General features: G+C 37.7%; 1 protein-coding gene across 2 annotated transcripts in view; it reads left to right on the top strand.

Moving 5' to 3' along the window:
- Positions 1 to 22,359, top strand: part of Ubr3 (ubiquitin protein ligase E3 component n-recognin 3) — a 130,021-nt gene that overhangs the window by 97,094 nt on the left and 10,568 nt on the right. For both annotated transcript variants that reach the window (XM_060390484.1, XM_060390485.1), the window contains exons 30-35: positions 5,102 to 5,187; positions 7,952 to 8,057; positions 13,796 to 13,899; positions 17,528 to 17,652; positions 20,237 to 20,344; positions 20,445 to 20,570. In XM_060390484.1, the coding sequence (XP_060246467.1) occupies positions 5,102 to 5,187; positions 7,952 to 8,057; positions 13,796 to 13,899; positions 17,528 to 17,652; positions 20,237 to 20,344; positions 20,445 to 20,570 (655 nt within the window). The remainder of the gene's footprint in view (positions 1 to 5,101; positions 5,188 to 7,951; positions 8,058 to 13,795; positions 13,900 to 17,527; positions 17,653 to 20,236; positions 20,345 to 20,444; positions 20,571 to 22,359) is intronic.

Below are 22,359 nucleotides of genomic sequence, written 5' to 3'. Positions count from 1 at the left end.
TAACTTATGAAAAAGGGCTGTAATAACAATGAGATGAATTCTGTGTTTTTCTATTTTATGGAGAAGCAAGGACAGGTAGCAGATGGTAAAGGTATAGGCAGAGAAACAGGAAAGTCATCCTACCACCCCAGTCCTCCTGAGCCCTGGTAATAAACTAAAGCAACGAGACAGTGATTGTTTGGTTAGAATCATTCAGAACAATGCAGTCTCACTGTGAGTTTGCAGCACCCTCTCGTAAGTTACAGCAAAGAAAACAAATGAAGGCAGAGTGACTCAGAATTAAAATTGGAATTGAAGGGCAAAAGGTTTTTTATCATTTTTAGTAGAACATCAGGTCATGATTTGATGCTAGGTTTTTATCTTACTCTAACCGGCAGCTTATTTCATTTTATTTAATACTTAAATAAAATATTTAAATTCTGCTAAATATGTTAGTGTCTATCTTCAGGAAAAAATATTTCTACAACTGTTAACTATTTATGAAAAAAGTTGCAATTCAAAGTTTATTCAAATAAGTATTTATGAAGTAAGTTGTAATTCAGTTTTTGAGTTAACTTTGATTCCCAGAACTTGAAAATATATTTATATTTGATATTTTAATAAGACACAATTCTAGTTTTTGAGCTTAATTTCTCCCAGCTGTTTAAGTAATTTTGTTAGTTCTCTAGAGAACATAAAAGTTTTGATATTTGGGAAGAGAATATTCCTTGTTATGGCTGGAGAATTCAATATTTTGAAGGAAAAAGTACATGTCTTTGTTTTTAATAGGATATATGTGACAACCCTTTGAAAGATTTTTTTCCCTAAAGGCAATAAAAGGAAAGTTGTTGGAATGTGTTTTTGAAAATTAATTCTCAAATTAACCATACCTACTTTATTCAAGTTTCAACCTGTTTCTGAAATTTTTGTTCTGTCACAAATATTAGTCATAAAAATGGATTATGAGAAGATTATACTGTGTAAGGTTTCCCTCAATATTAACTCATTATTACTAAAACTAAGAAGAAATAACTTTCAGTAATTGATCCCCTTCCCCACGAACTTCTGTATCTAAGTGACGAACAGCGTAGAGGTGTTCTATTGGTCTATTGCTCCTGGTGTGTAATTGTGCGAAGCGTGGAAACGGTGGAAAAAGGAGCATTCGCGGTGCAGATGGGCAGACATCTCAGTCAAGGATGGATTGGCATTCAGTAGAGTGACTGTGTGTCTTCATATACTCTAAGTCTAGATCTTTACAAATAATTAGGTTGAAAATAAGAGGAATACTTTCTACAGTGCTGATAATACGTCTTTTGTAAGTAGAGTCTGACTGTACTACACATGCTGATTTCAAAGTTCTAGGCTTAAGCAGTCCCTCCATCTCAGATTCTTAAGTAGCCAGGACTGCAGGCAGAAGTCACCATTCCCAGTGTCAAGCTGAACCCTTTTTTTTTTCTTGATATGATGTTTTATTCTTTTTTTTTGTTTATTCATTCTTTTTTTTAATTTTTCATCAATTACACTTTATTCATTCTGCATCCCCCCCATAAGCCCCTCCCTCCTCCCCTCCCAATCCCACCCTCCCTCCTCCCTCTGCTTGCATGCCACTCCCCAAGTCCACTAATAGGGGAGGTTCTCCTCTCCTTTCTGATCTTAGTCTGTCAGTTCACATCAAAAGTGGCTGCATTGTCCTCTACTATGGCCTGGTAAGGCTGCTCCCCCCCAGAGGGAGGTGATCAAAGAGCAGGCCAATCAGATTATGTCAGAGGCAGTCCCTCTTCCCATTACTATGGAACCCAATTGGACTCTGAACTGCCCTGGGCTACATCTGTGCAGGGGTTCTGGGTTATCTCCATGAATAGTCCTTGGTTGGAGTATGAGTCTCTGGGAAGTTCCCTGTGTTCAAATTTTCTTGTTTTGTTGCTCTCTTTGTGGAGACCCTGTCCTCTCCAGCTCTTACTATTTCCCAGTTCTTACCTAAAATTCCATTCACTCTGCCCAACAGTTGCCCATCAGGCTCAGCATCTGCTTTGATAGTCTGAAGGGCAGAGGCTTTCAGAGGCCCTCTGTGGTAGGTTCCTAGGTTGTTTCCTGTTTTCAAGCTGAACCTTTTAATTTTTGCTTTTGTCTTATAAATATTTTTTTGAGGTAATTCTCCCTTGAAAACAATCCCTTCTTTTTCTTTTGTTGCTGAATTTAAGGATTGTAAGGATCAGCAAAAGGAGATCAACTACAAATCAAGAAGTAGAAGTTGTTAATTTTATGTGTGTGTATATGTACATGTCTGTGTGTGTGTGTGTGTGTGTGTGTGTGTGTGTGTGTGGCCTTCAAGTTGATGTGGAGTTTCTTCTTTAGTCACTTGACGTGGAATTGTCAATTTAGGCTCCTGTCTTAGTAGCTTCCTCTGGGAATCTTTTTCCAGTTTCTGGATGCGGGGCTTTCTGATGGTATGCTAAATCTGTCTGACCTCATGTAGGCACAGGGGATCAGAACTCTGCTCCCCATGCTTTGATGACAAATTCTTTACCCACTGAGTCATCCCACCAGTCTTACCATGGCTTTTTTTTTTTTTTTTTCAGTTTTTTAAAGCATGTTGGTAAGTATCATTGGTGAGACATGGTCACTTAAGAAACATCTATAAAACAGAATAAAATGTTATATAGGTAAAATGTTATAGAACTTCAAAAGGGAATATAAACAAATTAAAACAAAGTATTTGAGATACCTATTTCCTGTCTCAGAAAGGCTTCCTAGAATAACTGTGTTTTCAGTGTAGGCTCTCAACCTCGCAGAGAAACTGAGTAACTTGCTCAGGCAATAAAGTGGCAGGTTCAAGGCCTCAGATTTGTCTTTTCTGAAGCCTCTGCTGTCTCTATTGTCCCAGTTTGGTTTGATTTGTGTGTGTGTGTGTGTGTGTGTGTGTGTGTGTGTCTTCGGATTTGTTTTTTCAGATTATTGTTATAGAAATAATGGTAAGAAGGAGAATGTAACAGGAGCACAAATTTTGGTCATGGATGAAGGAGCTGATGTGCAGTTAAAGGACTTTTTAAAGCTTAGTGTAGCTAAGTAGCCCAGTGATAGCTTTCAGCAGTCTTGTCATTCTTTGAAATGTAGAGGTAGGTGTTCTCTGCTGCCACAATCACCTGGATATACTCGTGGTAGAAGTACAAAAGATAGAAGCATAGAACATTCATTCCCAAAGTATATATATGTATTATATAATAAATTATGTAAACATATATACACTAAATATATTGTATTATCCATTTAGGAAAAAAGCAGATTGCTGTGACACTTGGCCACCTGGATGGTTTACACTAGGGAATCTTAAAGGGCCAGTTTGGTTTAATGAAGCAAGGGAATGTTGATGGTTAGGCACTCTGACATTGATTTTTTTTTTTTAATTCTAGATATTACACAATAATTTTTTTGTATAGATAGTTTTACAAAATAAAATAGAAATATTGCATAGGAAATCTTCCAGCCATATTTTAAAATAATTCAGACTTAATAGGGTTATTTCCTTTAGAATAAAATTTATAATAACTCACTTGTCATCCTTTAAAGTGTATTTGGTGATCCAGTAAACAGAATTGTTATTAGTTAGTGAACACTTCTGTAAACACAGTCAGATGAAAGTTGACATTCTGGTTCTGGCATTCATTTGTAAGATTTGTTTGTGTGTTTGGTTGGTACTTTAGAAGTGCTATCTAGGAAATCATAGTTTTTATAAGAGAATATAGCCATTAATTTTTTTCTACAGATTAGGCAACAGAAGATTTGTGAAAACAAAATGTATTGATCTCATTTATATTCCCTTGATGAAGGAACACATGCTGGTCTCCGCGCTCGCTTTCTGTCCACTAATATGAAATCCTTGTCCCTGCTTCCTTGCTGGTAGGTTTTTAGAAGTTCAGTGAGCATTGCAAATCGCCTGAAGGGTGGAAAATTCCCTTGTCACACAGATGCCCTTATCAGCAGCAACCAGATGGAGCTCTGAGCAGGAACATTATCAATGTTAAATTGCATCTTCCCCACCCTGAGAAGAAGATTAAACTTCCTTTAGAAATGGGTGGCAAACGTGCAGACTCAGGAATATTAATATTTTAAAGTTTGTATGTTATATGTGAAATATCCTTTCAAAATACAGCCAAAACAAGTTTCAGTGTTCTGTTTTTAAATAGAGTAGGATTAGTTTTTCTCGAATTTGCAGCAGGGTAGGCTGGAAGTCTCATCTCTCTTTATGGCAGGGTAGAAGGTGGGTGGGTGTCTCATTAGCATACTTTGGATACAAACTAGTTAATTCATTTTTGTTTCTTGAAAATAAGGACTATTGAAATACAGCAAGTTGAAGTGTAACTCAATTTTATTTTTTATTTTGGTAAGATCGTTTTATTGGTATTCCTTTTGAGTAAATATTTTGGTTCTGCTTAGGTCTGCTTTTTGAAATACCAGTTTACTAGTAGATGCTATTTGGTAAGCTAATAAATGCTAAATACCTTGTAATTTCAGATGTTTGTGAACAGTACTGATCCTTACCACTATTAATAGTTACACAATACATTTTAACAAAACTGAAATTGTAGAAATCCATAAAAGACACTGTGATTAACTATTTTGTGTTGATCGTAACACTTGAGTATTGGTGGTGGTTTTGTTTCATGATACTGATTTCCAGATACCATCTAATTTACAATGAATGAGAACCATTTCTTTGTCAGAAAAATCACTATGCCTTGTATTTTTTAATGACAGTGTTTTTATCTACCTGGTGGCTGGCAGTTGAAGTACATATTTTTCATCAGATTTATATATAGGTTTATAAAATATGTTGCAGGGATTTTTTGTTTTGTTTTGTTTTTAAGGCTCAGTTTTTAGTATTTGCAAATGGCTGAGACTTCAACAGTTACATAATTGTATGTGTTATTTTTTACGGTATAAATTTGAAGAGCTAAGTAAAGATGGATAAATTGTTGCTTTTTCATGTCTAAATATAATAAAAAAAACATTACTGCATAAGCTGCTTTTGCAAGTAATTTTATTATTCAGCTTGATTGAGGTATGTCAATAAAAAGAGTCTCCCTAGCCTGTGACTGAGATGGTTTTAATGCTTTGCCTACAGAACCAATTTGGAACTGGAATTGATTCACAGAGGAGGCAATCTGTGCTCTGGCGGTGCAAGCACAGCCGGGAAGAGGTCCTGTTTGAGTAAGTACTGCGCGGTGTGACACTGCGGAAGATCTCTGTCTCGGTGACTTTGAAAGCCCATACAGGGAAGCGGGCAGTCGGTGGTGGTGGTGGTGTTTTTTGTTTGGTTTTTTGTTTTGTTTTCTTCAAAATCTGTTCATAGAAGTTCAGTTTTCAAACTATTAAATGTTTGAAATACTAGTATCTTTAGAAAAATGATGTGGACATTTAAGCTTTCTATATTGTGGTTGGACAGTAATGTAAATATCTAACTGATTAGATTTACATTAGCTCAGATTTTTAAAATGTATTCTCAGGAATAAAACAATTCAAAAATTTGAAAGAAAGTTTACATTGAGTTGATTAAAATATAGCTTTATAAAGATAATTAGGTTTCTAGATTCCTATTATATTGTTGCTGTTAATTAATGAAGATATTGTGCTATATTTTGCTATATATTAGCTAACATATTAAAATATACCTGTTTTCTTTTATGTATATGCTTTATATTTTAGACATAATTATTCAACACCATTTGTAAAGATATCCCTAAGAGAAGTATAATTTGCAACTTAGACTGGGTTTTCCATGAACATCGCTTCCAGGATTATTTACTCATTGTTTAGAGAATTGATATGAATACTAGGAGTAATATTATTTGATGTCACAATATAGTGCATTATTAGCCCCAAATTGCTAGAGTTGAAGTGTTACATAAGGTAATGGCATAGGAAACAAAACTTGTTTAAAATACACAATGTATTGAAAATGAATATATTTCTTAAATACTAAAAATAATATCCAATAACAATACATATCAGCTTTTAAACATAATATATCTGTTTACTGTTTTGAAGAGATATCTGTTAGGATTGATTTAAAAGCAGAATACCTTAGAATTTATAGCATAAAGATACAAATGTGAAATTTTGATAAAGTTATTTAAAAAAATTAATGTTTATAATAGACTTGGGTATTTTATTTTGGGCTATCACTTAATGTCTAGAATTTAAGATTTGTTGAAAGGCAGATGCTTAGAGTTATGGGCAACCTTTGGGCAGAGTGCAGGGAACCTTATGAAAGAAGTGGGAAACAGTAAGATTCTGGAGAGGACAGGAACTCCACAAGGAGAGCAACAGAATCAAAAAATCTGAGCACAGGGGTCTTTCCTGAGACTGATACTCCAACCAAGGACTATGCATGGAGATAACCTAAGACTCCTGCACAGATGTAGCCCATGGCAGTTCAGTATCCAAGTGGGTTCCATTGTGATAGGAACAGGGACTGTCTCTGACATGAAATGATTGGCCTGCTCTTTGATCACCTCCCCCTGAGGGGGAAGCAGCATTACCAGGCCACACAAGAAGACAATGCAGCCACTTCTGATGAGACCTAATTGACTAGGATCAGAAGGAAGGAAAAGAAGACCTCCCCTATCAGTGGACTTGGGGGAGGGGCATGCATGCAGAGGGTAGAGGAAGGAAGGGATTGGGATGAGAGGAGGGAGGGAACATCATGTGAGAGACAATTACCTCTCATCAGGAAATAAACATTCCTCTGTACTGAGACTTTCTGCTTACTACTGTAGTTGAGAAGTCACTGTTTGCATCCCAAGGGGAGACTATGATTTCATAGAGATTAAATTCTAGACACTATGAGTCTAGCTCAGTGGTAGAGCTCTTGCCTGATATGTTCAAGACCCAGCTGCACGCACAACAATAACAAGAATGGAACACAAAACTAGCCTAAACTTTAGTGTGTGTGTATACGTCACACAGCTCTTATTGTGACACTTTCGTTTGAGAAGTTCTAACCTAATTTAGATATAACTCATGATCTGTACTAAATCATGTACATACTTCCTTCTGTGTATGCTGACTTCAACAAGCAGCTTAAAATGTGTACACAACTTAAAATAGTTGCCGAAAGAATGAAGGGGAGGGGTGGAAGAATGGGAAGGGTGAGCGGGATGGGGGTTGGGAGAGATTCACTAAAGAAGAATTTCACTTTTTTCTGTACTGGTAAGGATATATTGCCCACAATACCTAGGTAGGGGGTTGAAGGTAGCAAATTTCAATTAGACATGACTACAATGCTGGAAAGAACAAATGGGCACACTGCGGCATGAGATGAAGGTAAAACAGGTCTGTAGCAGATGAGGAAAGCAGACTACTTCTGGGTGAAGGCTGAGCAGGACAGTCTATCTAGATGCTGTTAGAAGTCTTTTGGAGTTCTGTTTAGAGCCCTGTAGAAGGGAAAGAAGTAGCTGTAGCTTGTGATGGCTGGTCTTTGCTGGTTGGTTTTGTCAGCTTGACACAAATCTAGACATATCTGGGAAGTGGGGTCTTCCTAAGGTTAGTTGGTAGGCAATTCTGTAGAGCATCTTCTTGATTAATGTTTGATCTTGGGGCCCAGCTTATTGGGGCAGTGCCACTCCTGGCCCTGGATGGTATATGAAAGCAGGGTGAGCAAGCCATGGACAGTAAGCCAGTAAGCAGTTCTTCCATGCCTTCGGCTTCAGTTCCCTGCTCCCAGGCTCCTGCCTTGACTTTCTCAGTAATGGAGTGTGGCCTGAGAGCTGTGAGATGGAATAAACCCTTTCCTCCCCAAGGTGCTTTTGTCGCAACAATAAAAACCTCATCAGGACACTGGGTGAACTTGGTTATTACAATGGCTGATCAAAACAAAATGATTGCATTTCTTTATTAAAACTAACTAGAAATTTTGAGAACATTTGATCTGGAAGAATCGTTTTCTCAGTGTTTTTCCCTCCAATTTATTCAGATCAGCTGTTCCACGTATTAGCCTTGCACATGCGGCTTTATACTATTGACTCTGAGTATAACCCGTGGAAAAAACTCACCCAGTTGGTGGAAGACATGAGTTCACAGTAAGTACTGTTGAAGCACTAAAACCAGTTAAAATCCTTTGTAGAAAAATAGTTGTTAAAATTTTAAAACTGCTATTAAATTTCTGATTAGTTGGCTTTGTTGGTCTTGTGGAGTTTCTATCCCCTTTGGGCCCTTCTATTTTTTCCCCCCACTCTCCCTGTGCTCTGTCCAGTATTTGGCTGTAAGTCTCAGCATCTGTTTCGATCTGTTGCTGGGTGGATCCTCTCTGGAGACAGCTGTGCTAGGCTCCTATTTGCAAGCATAGCAGAGTATTGTTAATAGAGTCAGGGGCTGGGTCTCTCCCATGGGTGGGTCTCAGGTTGGGCCAGACATTGATTGGACATTCTCTCTATTGTTCTTTCTGCACTTCTTATAGGCAGGGTAAATTTTGGGTTGAAGTTTTTGTGGGTGGGTTGGTGTTCCCTTCCCTCCACTAGGAGTCCTGTCTAGATAGAGGGTGACCTCTTCATTCTCCATGACCCCTGCTACTAGGAGTCTCAGCTAGAGTCACCCCCATATCCTTTTAGGAGCAGATCTCCAGCTTGTCACAGAGATGCCCTACCCATGGTTTCTCTTCTTTCTGCAAGCCCTTTGTCTTCCGATACCCACTCTTCCCACTTCTCATCTCCACCCTCATTTTTCTCCGGGTTCCGTCTCCTACCCTGATCCTTTCTTTAACCACTGTCTATTCTATTTCCCCTTCTGAGTGGGAATTAAGCATCCTCCCTTAATTAAGTACCTCCTTGGTACTTATCTTCTTTGGGTCTGTCAATTATATGGTTATCCTGTGCTATATAGATAATATCCACATATAAGTGAATAATACCATGTGCATCTTTCTGGATCTGGTTTATCACACTCAGGATGATCTTTTCTAATTCTATCCATTTTGCCTGCAAATTTCATGATTTCTTTCTTTTTAATAGGTGAGTGGTATTCCATTGTGTAAATGCATCATATTTTCTTTATCTCTTCTTTGGTTGAGGAACATCTGGGATGTTTCCAGTTTATGGCTATTAGGAATAAGGCTGCTATGAACATAGTTGAGCAAGTGTCCTTTTTCTGTGGTGGAGCACCTTTTGGCTATATGCCTAGGAATGGTATAGCTGGGTCTTAAGGTAGAACTACTCCCAGTTTTCTGGGAAAGCACCAGATTGATTTCCAATCAATGATTGTACAAGTTTGCACTCCCACCAGCAGTCAGGAGTGTTCCCATTTCTCCACATCCTCTCCAGCATGTGCTATCACTCGAGTTTTTGATCTTAGCCATTCTGATGGGTACATACCAGATTCGTTTTGATTTGGATTTCCCTGATGACTGAGGAAGTTGAGCATTTCTTTAAGTGCTTCTCGGCCATTCGAAATGCCTCTGTTGAGAATTCTCTGTTTAGCTTAACATTAAAAAAAGGTCATCTTACCAAAAGCAATCTACAGATTCAATATATCAACACAATTCTTATTGACCTTGCAAGAACAATTCTCAGCTTCATATGGAAAAATAAAAAACCCAGAACAGCTAAATCAATCCTATACAATAAAAGAACTTCTGGAGGTATCTCAAATCCTGATTTCAAGCTGAACTACAGAGCAATAGTAATAAAAAACTGCACGGTACTGCCATAGAGACCTACAGGTTGATCAATGGAATAGAAGCAAGGACCCATAAATAAGCCCACCCACCCACAGACACTTAATTTTTGACAAAGAATCCAAAACGCTACAATGGAAAAAAGAAAACATCTTCAATAAATGGTGCTGGTCCAATTGGATATCTATATGTAGAAAAATGCAAATAGACGCATATTTATCACCCTGCACAAAATTCAAGTCCAAGTGGATCAATGACCTCAACATAAATCCAGAAACACTAAAGCAATTAGAAGAGAAAATGAACTCATTGGCACAGGAGATGACTTTCTGAACAGAACATCAATAATGCAAACACTAAGATCAACAATCAATAAATGGGACTTAATAAAACTGAGATGCTCTGTAAGGCAAATGACATTAATAGGACAAAACAGCCTACAAATTTGGAAAAGATTAAACCAACTCTATATTTGACAAAGTGCTAATTTCCAAAATATATAAAGAACTCAGAAATTAAACACCAACAAACCAAATAATCCAACTAAAAAAACCAACTATTTTAAAGATAACTTTCTAAATCTTGTTTTACAATACCATCAGATTGATGTATGGTTCAATTTTTTTTTTTTCCTTACTATTTAAAGACTGACTTTTCAGGCTGGAGAGATGGCTCAGTGGTTAAAGAGCACTGTCTGTTCTTTCAGAGGTCCTGAGTTCAATTCCCAGCAACCACTTGGTGGCTCACAACCATCTATAATAATATCTGGTGCCTTCTTCTGGCGTGCAGGTGTACATGCAGATGGAGTACTCATATACATAATAAATCTTTTTTAAAACTTGATATTTAAAAAAATATTTTTTTCTGATTTTTCTTTTGATGTTTTTTGCTATATGAAACATTTTCCAAAGTAAAAATAATAAAGTAAAATTTGATACCTCTGCCTTCTGCTTCTATTGACTTGGACTACTTGCTGTGAAGCCTCTTACCTGTTAACTACTTGTGAAAATCAGATGGTCAGTCTTCTCATTTCTAGCCATACCTCTGTAGTATGGAGGCCAGTCCTTTGTGCTGTGAGTTGAAAAGCCATCAGATTCTCAGATGTCTTTTTTACCTGATATTTTGTTAAAGTTTTAAGATTAGCAATTTATTAATTTTTCATTTTGGGTCAACAGAGTTTTCCCATTCTGTTGTTATTAAGCAGTTTGCCCAGTGATTTCCCAGCACTTACATGGTTTTCATTTTTACATTAAGGATTTTAATCTGTTTGGAATTTATTATAGTGTATAGTATAGGTATAACAGAATTTTATTTTATTTTTCCATATAACTGTAAAATATTTTATCATTTACCTTTACATAGTAGCAAATTTAAATGGATGTTCAATTAAAGAAAGTAAAGAGTAAAAGTGCTTTTATTTATTGCTGTGAAAAGAAATGGTTTTCAAAGAAAACAGCCGGGAAAAAGGATGGAGACTGTACTACCATCTGTGTAACAGAGGTTGAGGAGGATGAGAAAATTAATGTTTTCTTGGGAGGAAATAGGAACCAAGGTAAATGAGACCTCACATGTTTAGATGCTGATTTATGGCAGAGAAGCTCATGGAGCATCGGGGAACATATTCTTTTGGATGTTGTCCTGTGTTGATTGGATAGTCACAAGACAAATAATATTGACTGCTCCCTCATACAAATTCTATTCATATTTGCCAGTTACTTTGCTAAAGCATATATATAGCAAGAGAAAATTACAGATGTTAAGATCATGCTTGCATCTAATTCCAGTGTCTCTTTAATTTTTTTTAATTTGAAATTGATTCTGAATGTTTAATTGTATTTCGTGACATTGACCTGTTTTTTTAAAAATGGTTAGGCCAGTTGTTTTATAAATTGTCTTGTAATTTGTTTTTGCCCAATATTTCCCAGTGATCAGATTCAGATTATAAACTCTTTGCAGAACCACCAGTTCTTAGTATGGTATCAGGAGACATGATTGATGTGTAGCAACTCTGATCGCTTGGCTGTGGGAGTAAGTGCTAGGTTTCTCCCCTCTGAAGGTAGCTCCTCAGCTCGCCATGCTGGGATGAAGGCTGGCTTGATCTGCGGCCAGTCTTGTTCGTGGAGGTGCACCACTGAGTTTATGTGTGTTGTCACGTATACACAGCCTCTGCGATGCCCACTGCCTCTGCCCTCACTCTCTCTGCTCTCCCTTCCATGATGATCCCTGAGCCTTAGGGAGAGAGAATGTGATACAGCTGTCCAGTTTAGAGGTGGGCATGCCACAGTCTTTCTTCTCTGCACCTTGGGCAGGTGCTAGTGTCAGTGTTGGTCACTATCTACTCTGGAAAGCTTCCCTGTTGAGGGGACCAAACCTGGGCCTCTCCAAGGACAGTAAGAGCTTTAACCAGTGAGCCATCACTCAGCCCTTTTTTCTTTTGAAAGGATAGTGTAAGCATACTGTACTCAACACTGTCCTTGAACTAATGGATCTCCTGCTACTTCAGCAACTGCTATGATTACAAGGCAGGCACTATCCTGCCTGCCTGTGAGCTCTTTGTGAATTGTGTTTTCAGGATCTCTGTCCATTCTTCTGTTGGGAGTCTCTCTCTCTCTCTCTTTCTTTCTTTCTTTCTTTCTTTCTTTCTTTCTTTCTTTCTTTCTTTCTTTCTTTCTTTCTTTCTTTCTTTCCTTCCTTCCTTCCTTCCTTCCTTCCTTCCTTCCTTCCTTCCTTCCTTCCTTCTTTCTTTTCTTTTCTTTTCTTTTCATTTCTTGTTTTTTCTTTCTTTTTTTTGAGATAGCGGCTTACTATGTAGCTCATGCTATCCTGGAACTTGCTTTCTAGATCAGGCTGTCCACACACTCAGATATCCACCTGCTTCTGTCTCCTGAGTGCTGGGATTAAAGCTGTGCACCGCCAACACCCAGCTGGCATCTTAAGTTTTTAAAGGATCTGAATAATTCTTTATGGTTTAGCGTGCTGAATTTTATCTTGTCACAGTTGGGCTGGGTGGTACATGTGAGGGTTTGGGTCTGGTTTATGTTTGGTTTTTTTTCATAGTTATTGAAAATTTTCCTCTAAGCATATTTACCTTTTGACTTTATAATTTGTTCAGTATTTAAAAAATGAATTCTTATGACACAAATTGAACTTGGTCTTTATCTTTTTTATTGCTTTTATACTTTGAATCCCCATTCTATTCTAAGCTCTGCTGATTACTTTCATAACCAGTAATCTGTTCCCAGTTTTAAGATTTGTAATATTTATCTATATTTCCTTCTCAGAGGTTTCTCATGGGGTTATACATATATGTATAGTGCTTGGAATTTATTTTCATCTGTAGTATTAGGTAAAACTAAAAATAATCCCAGGTATTTGTATTCACCTATATCTAAAGTCAAGGGTCAGTGAGATGAGGATGTGTTTTCACAGTGTTGCACATCTTTAGGTTTGATAACCTCTCTTTTGCAGTGTGTGTTCTGTTTTGGTTATCTAGTTTTGAAACTGCGAATGTTAAAGCTTTTGTTAGAATTTGCATCAACAATAAAGTCTTAACAATTTTTAATGAGAATATTAACCAGACCAGACTTCTGATCTGGCCCGATGCTTTTTGTAAGGTGAGCATTTGTTTATCTTGACCTAATTGTGAAGATGTCTATGAGCTGTCTTACTGTGTTGTTTCCTTGTATTCTGTTTATTGCCTTTCTTACTCTCTGTAATTTCAGTGATCCAAAATATTCAGTGCCACATTAATGCGGCCCAGATATTTACTTTAGTAAGGCTTAAGAACATTCATGTACAATGAATCCCAGCACTCTGGGGAGGCAGAGGCAGGCAGATCTCTGTGAGTTTGAGGCTAGCCTGATCTACAAAGTGAGTCCAGGACAGCCAAAGCTACTCAGAGAAATCCTGCCTCAAAAAAAAAAAAAAAAAAAAAAAAAAACCACCCACAAATAAGTGAAAGAAAGGAAAGAAAGAAAAAGGAAAATAAATAAATAAATTTGTGTGGTATTTTCAGATTAGAAAAAGGACCAAGAAAATGACTCTTTTCCTATTTTTTTGTTTGTGTTTTGTAGACATACATATAGATATGAAATGAGTTAGAAAAATACACAGTACACTAGAATGTGACCAATGTGATTTTTCTTTTAGGCTGGGGAATGAAGAGCAGCAGCCTGAAGTTCCAATCCTTTATCATGATGTGATATCCCTTCTGCTCATCCAGATCCTAATGATGCCACAACCCTTACATAAAGGTAGTTCTGTAAAATTCAGATTCTCAGATTATGTTGGAATATTTTGGAGATTATAGGGACAAATAGGACATCCAGGCCGATAAGAAAATGATACAGAAAAGCTTTAACTAAGCAGTGAAGACCAGCCTACCTCCAGGGAGGGGCCAACCCATGCATAGGCTGGACTCCTAACTGAATATAGCAGAGAAAGCCAGCTGAGTCTGCTGTTCACTTCCCAGCAGCCTCCCCCACTGCCCCTTTACTGTAGATGTCCTGGGGCCAGGGACCTCCAGCTCCTGCTTCCTTGATAGGAGGGACTCTTTCTCAATCCGAATCAAGTAAAATCTTTAAAAAAAAAAAGGAGAAGAAGAAAGAAAAGGAAACTTTTTAAATGATAAATAGCATGTTATTAGTAATGTATTTTAATCATAGCCAGGAGAAGGTGAGAGAGAAGTAAAGGTTCTTTTTTTCTTCTTTTCAGTTTGTTTTTTATCAATAAGAAGTAAAATGCATGAGGAAAGCACTCCAAACATTGTTGCCTAAAAAAATAAGTATTCATATGAAAGAAAATTTGATAAACAGCAAAGTGTCGACTTTAATATCTCCACCCAATCTATATGCCCAAAGTAGTTGTTTACAGTTCAATTAAAAATGTTACATTCTGGGCTGGGCTCAGCGGCTAAGAGCACTGGTTGTTCTTCCAGGGGTTCTGAGTTCAGTTCCCAGCAACCACATGATGGGGTCTATACTGGGATCTGATGCCCTCTTCTGACATGCAGGTGTAGAATAAAATCTTAAAATGTGATATTCTATCATGTAAATCTGGTGTTACTATCAAAGCATTAGATGAACGTCTTTGATATTAAATTAGCAATATTTTAATTATTGATCCATAGTTTTCAAAGGTCTACTTTAAAGCATTTAAAATATTTTGTCAGCTAGTTAACTTTCTTTTGTTTTGAAAGATTGGCTTATTGCTTTATTTTGTTCTGTTTTTGAGATAGGGTATCATTACATAGTCCTATCTAGTCTGGAACTTTCTGTATAGGCCAGTTGGCCTGGAACTCATAGAAATGTGCCTGCTTCTGCCTCTTGAGATCTGGATTAATGATGTGCTCCACCACGCCCAGCCCTGTTTTGCTGTTCTAAGTTATAGTGTAATTTTGGTGTAAAAAGATGCTCTTCCCATGGAAGACATTCCTCATGTATAGTTCAGTTTTAACAAAATTATTTAATAAAACCAACTTAGTATTAAGAAGTGACCATATATTTTAACTACAAACAATGTACAACATTTCATGTAAATATATTTGGTAAAGGGTAACATAATGTCATTAATATGCAAATCACGCTCATAGCAGCTCTGTGAATTTTGATTTAATTTTTTTTTTTTCAAGATATGGTTTCTCTATGTAGCCCTGACTGTCCTGGATCTCTCTATAGGCTGTCCTCTAACTCAGAGATTCACCTGCCCTCAAAAGTGCTGGGATTAAAGGCATGCACCACCACCGCTTGGCTTTGTTTAACATATTAATTACAGTATGCACATAACATACAGTGTGCTGCTTTGACATCTTTACAGTTGTGATTGCATTGCATTTAATACGTTATCACCATTACAAGTTCCAGAAAAATTGAATCAGCATAAAAGGAATGACTGTCAGTGGCTACTCACCATGCTCTCCTTTTAACATACATTGGCTATTTTTAGTATTGTTTTTGTGGGATTGACTATGGCTGTGAATTTATTCATGTATTTTGTAGACTTTAAAACCTAAACTTGTCAAATAGCCTGATTCAATCTCTTTGTAAAATAAATTTTAGGTTCTTTGATATGTGTAAGGGAAAGATTTTGGTAAGTTTAGGGTGTATGTGTGTGGGGGAGAGATTTTGGTTAGTTTTTGTTACTTTAGGAAAACAACTATCAAGGGTCATGGTACTTTATTCCTTATTGTGTTCAAATAATACAAATACATTTTAATCTACAAATAGTTGCTTGTTTTATATTTTAAATAATTAAGCAAATTTTTTCCTTATAGGGATTGTTATCATATAAACCTGAGAACCTAGCAGGGAAGTAACTTGATATCTAGAAGGAATTAAATTTCAGTTAGTAGCGCAAGTCCTTGTCTTGAATGTCTGCCTAATGCAGCTGCTGCGTCATTTTCAGAAAGGACAGTTGACCTTAGCTTTCAACCAGAGGCAGGAGAAACCTAAGCATGCTGAAATAGTTGATCCTGCAGATTTTGATCCAGTAGAAACAAACCCCAAAGCTGTGCTTTCAAACAAGCTAAGGAATTTAGATTTTCTTCATTAATAAATATTGTAGACTAGATTGAGGGAAAAAAATCTGTATAAAATTTTATAATGTAGTTAGTGTTTCTTAAATCCTTCTTTAATATTGTTTAAAAGTTGTTTTGTGGACAAATTTAATAGCCAGATGCTGGTTTAGTGCTGAGTTGTGATGTCATTGTCTTCTTTGGTCAAGAAGCATTTTAAAAGTCACATTGCAAATCCGTGTGTCCACGAGCTGAGTGTGCACTGCGTGAAGCGCAGGTTAGAGGAAATGCTACAGGACTCAGCTGTCTTCCTTCTGCAGTGGGGCTCTGGGGATGGAACTCCAGTCAGTTTTGTTAGAAAGCCTCTTGACTGGCTGAGTCCACTTCAGAGGTCCAAGAAATGTTTCATGAAGACAGGCTGTGCGCCACGTTGAAACACTGCTTTACAGGATACTAGAAATGCAACAATGAATAAAATGTGGGCGTTGCCAGGATACTGCACTATTTGCTTTCTGTTATCATTTAAGGATGAGGTAAACATAGAATGCAAAGACCCTAGAAGAAGAGTACACTTCTTTTCCTGAAAGCACCATGGAAGATGTTTGTTTAAAAAAAAGAAAAAAAGAAACTTACTACTTTTATGCGGAGTACTTTGCACCTCATGGAAATAATAAATTCTCTTTTCCCTTTTATCATCTATAATTACTAATTATATGTTATCTGATCCCTTCCCCAAAAATATAGCCTATGAAAAATATGCTACATTTCATTTTCTGTTTGGTGAAAGGAAGAACCCAAATAGTTTAATGAGATTTTATTTGCCTTAATCATGATAGAACTAAGAGAAGATCCCAAAGTGCACCTCACCCTTCATAAGGTAATCAGTGCTGGCCCCTTGAGTATACTTCAGGCAACTGGATTTTGTTTCTAATAAACTGCCAACATTCCCAAAGAACATTATATAAAAGTGATCACAACAGAAGTACTAAAGATTGAGTGAGAGTAATAGTGCTTTTGAATTTCAAACATAGAAAATAAGCAATAATCTTGTAGAAAATAAGATCATCAGATTTTTGACACAGCCACTCCATTCTGCAAATGTTGACTATGTGATGGTTTGAATGAGAATGGACTCCCTCGTGTATCTGTACAATGAGCAAAACCAGAGCTTTTCTCATTTATGTTGTTCATGCTGCATATTTGCTCATAGTAACAATACAAACAATAGGATAAATAGAGCACATTATAATTTTATTAGTTACTCATATGTTGAAAAATCACATGTGCAGAGAAAGTTGTATGCATGTAAACTTTTGTTATGTTCAGTGTCTGCATCTCAAACAATCAGTGCTGTTCTTTTCCTGTTGTAGAGCACTTCACCTGCATTGTCAAAGTCCTCTTCACCCTGCTGTATACACAGGCTCTGGCAGCGCTTTCAGTTAAGGGCAGTGAAGAGGACCGGTCAGCCTGGAAACACATTGGAGCGCTTAAAAAGGTAGTCTCTTCCTTGAATTCTATCTCACGTGTACATACCACACATACCACACACAGCACACACATACATAACACACACATCTTCTAAAACTGTATGGAAAAATTTGGTTGTGTATATGTACATTTTCTTAATAGCTCCATAGTTCTTACCAGGTTTAAAAGTGTATTGAAGAATTCTGAGGATTTCTGGCCATAGACTAGAAATCATTCTGTAATAAAGAAGAGCAGTAAGAAGTTGTCTTTTCAGTTAAAGAAGCAATGGGTTATCGTGGAATAAAAAGAGAGAGATGAGAAAAGTATAGCAGAGGTGATAGTGAAGACAATAATGGATGAGGAGGAGTTAAAAGGGGTCCAGAAACCATAGTAGTTACTGTGTTTGTGGTTTAAAGGAGTCACTTTGTTTAGCATAGGATCATAGTGAGCACATTTAAATGCTGGCTTTTTGTCCACTCTTAACTTACCAACTCGCAGTGTTCCAGCCTTTCCTTTTACACATCCCTTTCCTTTTCCCATATTAGCCTGCCCACACCTCTCCATTGACATACTGTCACCTCTGTAGGCTATCAGTTCCTCTAGGACTAGACCAATTCTTGTATATCCCTGCCACATGGTACATAGCAGTCTGTATTCGTTACTGTTGATTACTATGAAGAGACACCACGACCAAGGCAGCTTATAAAAGAAAGCACTTAATTGGGCCCTTGCATCTAGTTTTGGAGGTTAGTTCATGATGGTGATGGGAAGCATGGTAGAAGGCAGGCTGCCAGGTGTGGCACTAGAGCAGTAGCTGAAAACTTAAATCTTTTTTTTTTTTTTTTTACTATTAATTACACTTTATTCATTTTGTATTCCCCCATAAGGCTCTCCCTCCTCCCCTCCCGATCCCACCCTCCCTCCCCCTTCTTCATGCATGCCCCTCCCCAAGTCCACTGATAAGGGAGGTCCTCTTCTCCTTCCTTCTGATCTTATTCTATCTGATCACCTCAGGAGTGGCTGCATTGTCATCTTCTGTGGCCTGGTAAGGCTGCTCCCCCCTCAGGGGAAGGTGATCAAAGAGCAGGCCAATCAGATTATGTCAGAGGCAGTCCCTCTTCCCATTACCATGTAACCCACTGGACACTGAATTATCATGTGCTACATCTGTGCAGGGGTTCTAGGTTATCTCTATGAATAGTCCTTGGTTGGAGTATGAGTCTCTGGGAAGTTCCCTGTGTTCAAGTTTTCTGGTTCTGTTGTGAAAACTTAAATCTTATTTGCAAGATTAAGTCAGAGAAAGAGACTGGACCTGGCTTTTGAAACCTCAAAAGACCACCTTTAGTGATACACCTCCTCCTAGAAGGCCACACTTCCTAATCCTTCCTAAACAGTCCTTTAGCTGGGCACCAAACATTGTGCATAAAAGTTGTCGTGACAGGAGACCACAGGACAGGAGCGGCTTCCCCTTCACCATGGGCACCAAGCCTGCGGGATAATTCTGTCCACATTCACACCTTGTTTCTCCTCCCAAGAAACAGACCCACAAACACAGCCAGATTGTATCTCCCTAATCTATCACACTCTTGCCAACAAATCCAAAATTATGAAAGCATTTCTATTACAAAATTATGAAATACACCCCTGCAGAATTTGTTAGTAACAAGCAGTATCTTTTAGAAGTGTGCTTTCACCTGGACCTGGCAGAGCAGGGCTATGATCCCAGCTACTTGAGAGCTTGAGGCAAAAGGATTGCAAGTTCAAGGCCTGCCTTGCCTGTGGAGTGAGCCCAAGGCCAGCCTGAGCAATTAACCACTCTGCCTTAAAAACAAACAAACAAAGCTGGGCCCTGAGGAGACACTCAGCCTAAGGTGCTTAGACACAAGCGTGAGGACCTAAGTCCATCCACTGAACCATTAGAAGCAGGCATGGAGGCACACATCTTCTGATTTATTATACATTATTATTATAATTTATATGTTTATACTATTTTTAATATATCAGTGAGTATTTCTTTGTATTTTATTGGAATTTTAAAATTTATAATTTTTTCTTTTCTCATAAAAATGGAAGTGGTTATTAAGCTTCATTTATAGGCCATTTAATGTGATTGGCTGGTCAGTGAACCCCCGACTTCCTCCTCTATATCCCAGTGTTTTTGTAGCCTAGTCAGCTTTTTATCGTTGTGATAGAAGTAGATAATCAGCTTTCAAAGAGGAGCTATTGAAGCTCACAGTTTCCGAGTCCACCACTGTTTTGTTTTCCCACTTAGGGCCTGTGGCAGGGTAGCACACTGGGGGAAGGCTGTGGTAGATGAAGTTGCTTCATGGTGTTTCTTTTGGGTGCGTGTGTGCATGCATGTGTGTGTATCTTCATATATATCCATACATGTATGCTGCATTCTGTCTTTTAAAGCCATACTGAAATAATTTTAACCACCTACTCAATTTTATTGTGATTCCAGAGTTAACCTGGATTTAGAAGGAAGGAAATTCACATATTTGAGAAATAATACAATTGCAATTTTACTACACTAATGGGGATTATTTCCAGTGAACTTTCTTTTAATTTCTTGGTGCCCAATGTAAAACTGGTATTTTAATTTTTTCCAGAATACATGTGATGCAGAAAAGTCTTACGAAGTGCTGTTGAGCTTTGTTACAAGTGAGCTGTCTAAAGGAAAGTTATACAGTGAGGAAGGGACACAGGAGTGTGCGGTGGTAAGTCTGTTAAGCTACATTGTATTGCCCCTAGGAAGGAACTTTTGAGAAGCTGCATCTATTGCCGAGTGAATTCTTCCATTTTTCTTTTAAACGTTAGGTTAACCCTATTGCTTGGTCTCCTGAGTCCATGGAAAAATACATACAGGACTTCTGCCTACCTTTCCTCAGGATCAGCAGCCTTCTTCAGCACCACCTCTTTGGGGAAGATTTGCCAAGTTGCCAGGTATAATTTGGGGTAGAGAGTAGGGCCTTGTTACAGTAGGCAAGTTTCTAAATCATACTGGCGCATAGTAGAATCCCAGTGTCTCTTGACATGCAGAACGGCATATGAGGATATGTCGGGCTAGCTCAAAAGACTAGATATCCAAAAATCACTATTTTGTATTTACTAGCATCTATACTATTTTTTTTTCTGATAACATTGGTAATTTTAGATGGATGAGCAGTTTTGGATCAGGTTAGTGCAAATTCAGGCCAATTACTTGAATAAGAATGTTGCTCATTTGGCTGGTATTTTTATCACAGGAATTATGTGCCTTTAATACTCCTTTACAGGCTCTATTGCTCAGAAGAGTGGCTGTTAGGTGGTGTGCAGGGTATAGGTTTTAATGGCAATAAAATGTTTGCTTTTTAGCCAGTTGTGTTACAAATTGGGTGACTGAGTTATTGCAGGGTTAATCTAGTTCACAACACTGTGAGTCCGAAGGATGAGCAAGAGCAGAACAGGGCAGGAGACTGGAAGGGAGGTGGGCCAGGGCGTATTCATTGACGTGGCCCTGACATGGACTGCCAGCTCAAGGGATCTGATAGAGAAATTATAACTCACCATATTTACGGTCTGTGAAGCCTCTAAATTATATTAGACTAAAATAGCTTTTCTATTCATTCTGTCCTAACTCGTTGAATGTGATGTTAAGTAGTTTGATAGTTTTGGTTTTTATCAAGTGCTGCAGAGTAACCTATGTGTCTGTTAACAAGTACTGTCTACTTAGAGCTATAAGATGTCGATCAAATTTAAAACATTTAACCATGAGATACTTTCTTTCTTTCACTCTTTATCGTTTTTTTTTCTTTTTCTTTTCTTTTTTTTTTTTTTTTGAGGTTTTAACTTTAAAAAAATCTTATAGAGGGCTTGTTTTCTGACATGCAGAACATGAAGATTGCTCAAGAATAGTCAGCACTTCCCTTTACCAGTGTGTTTCAGCACACATGAGGCCACTAGCTGGGTTGTTCCTGGCCTTGCTACCTTATTGCTTCCGCTTTCATTTGTTTTTAGCAGATCATTCCCCTTCTAACTTAGAAGGCCTGAAGGAAGACTCTCTGGATCTGGGCATTGAAAGCCGATGTGGCCTATGTATCAGCATTCACTGATACCATTTTTAGAGCACCAGATGTATATGAAGACCAAGAGAATATGCTGAATTGGGTGTATTTTGAAAGAGTCAGAAAGAGAGTAAAGCCAGTGCTCTCCATTTCTCCTGCTACATAAGTAATTTTACAAAGTTACTAGAGCTAATGAATAGGCTTAACAAAGTTTCAGGATGTAAGAAAAATGATTTACAATTTCTTATTTCTGTGCTTTAGAAATAATCTAAAAATGAATTTAAGTCAGGTTTGGCAGTGCATGCCTTCAGTTTCAAGTATTCAGGAGGCAGGGGCAGACAAATCTGAGGTTTTAAGTCAGCCTGTTTTACATGAGTTCCAGGCCAGGCAAGGATACATAGAAAGACCCTATCTCAAGAGGAATAGATATAAATAAAATGACATTAGAAAGTCATTTCATTACATCATAGGGTGTGAAGTTATTAGAGAGTTAGAGTGCGCCAGTGGGGCTGGTGCTGCCCTTCTGAGCATGCCAGGTTAATTGTTGTGATATATGACAACAGACTTGCATCCAACATACATCAAAAATCTGGAAACTTGGTAATAAAATTAAAACCCCAACATAACAATTAGCAAAATAGTAGACACTTTGGGAAAAGAATATATGTGAATGCCAACAAGTAAAAGAA

Source organism: Meriones unguiculatus, chromosome 8, assembly GCF_030254825.1.
Source record: "Meriones unguiculatus strain TT.TT164.6M chromosome 8, Bangor_MerUng_6.1, whole genome shotgun sequence".
Taxonomy (NCBI): domain Eukaryota; kingdom Metazoa; phylum Chordata; class Mammalia; order Rodentia; family Muridae; genus Meriones; species Meriones unguiculatus.
Note: the sequence above shows the minus strand (reverse complement) of the source record. Positions and strands in the feature narration are given on the sequence as shown.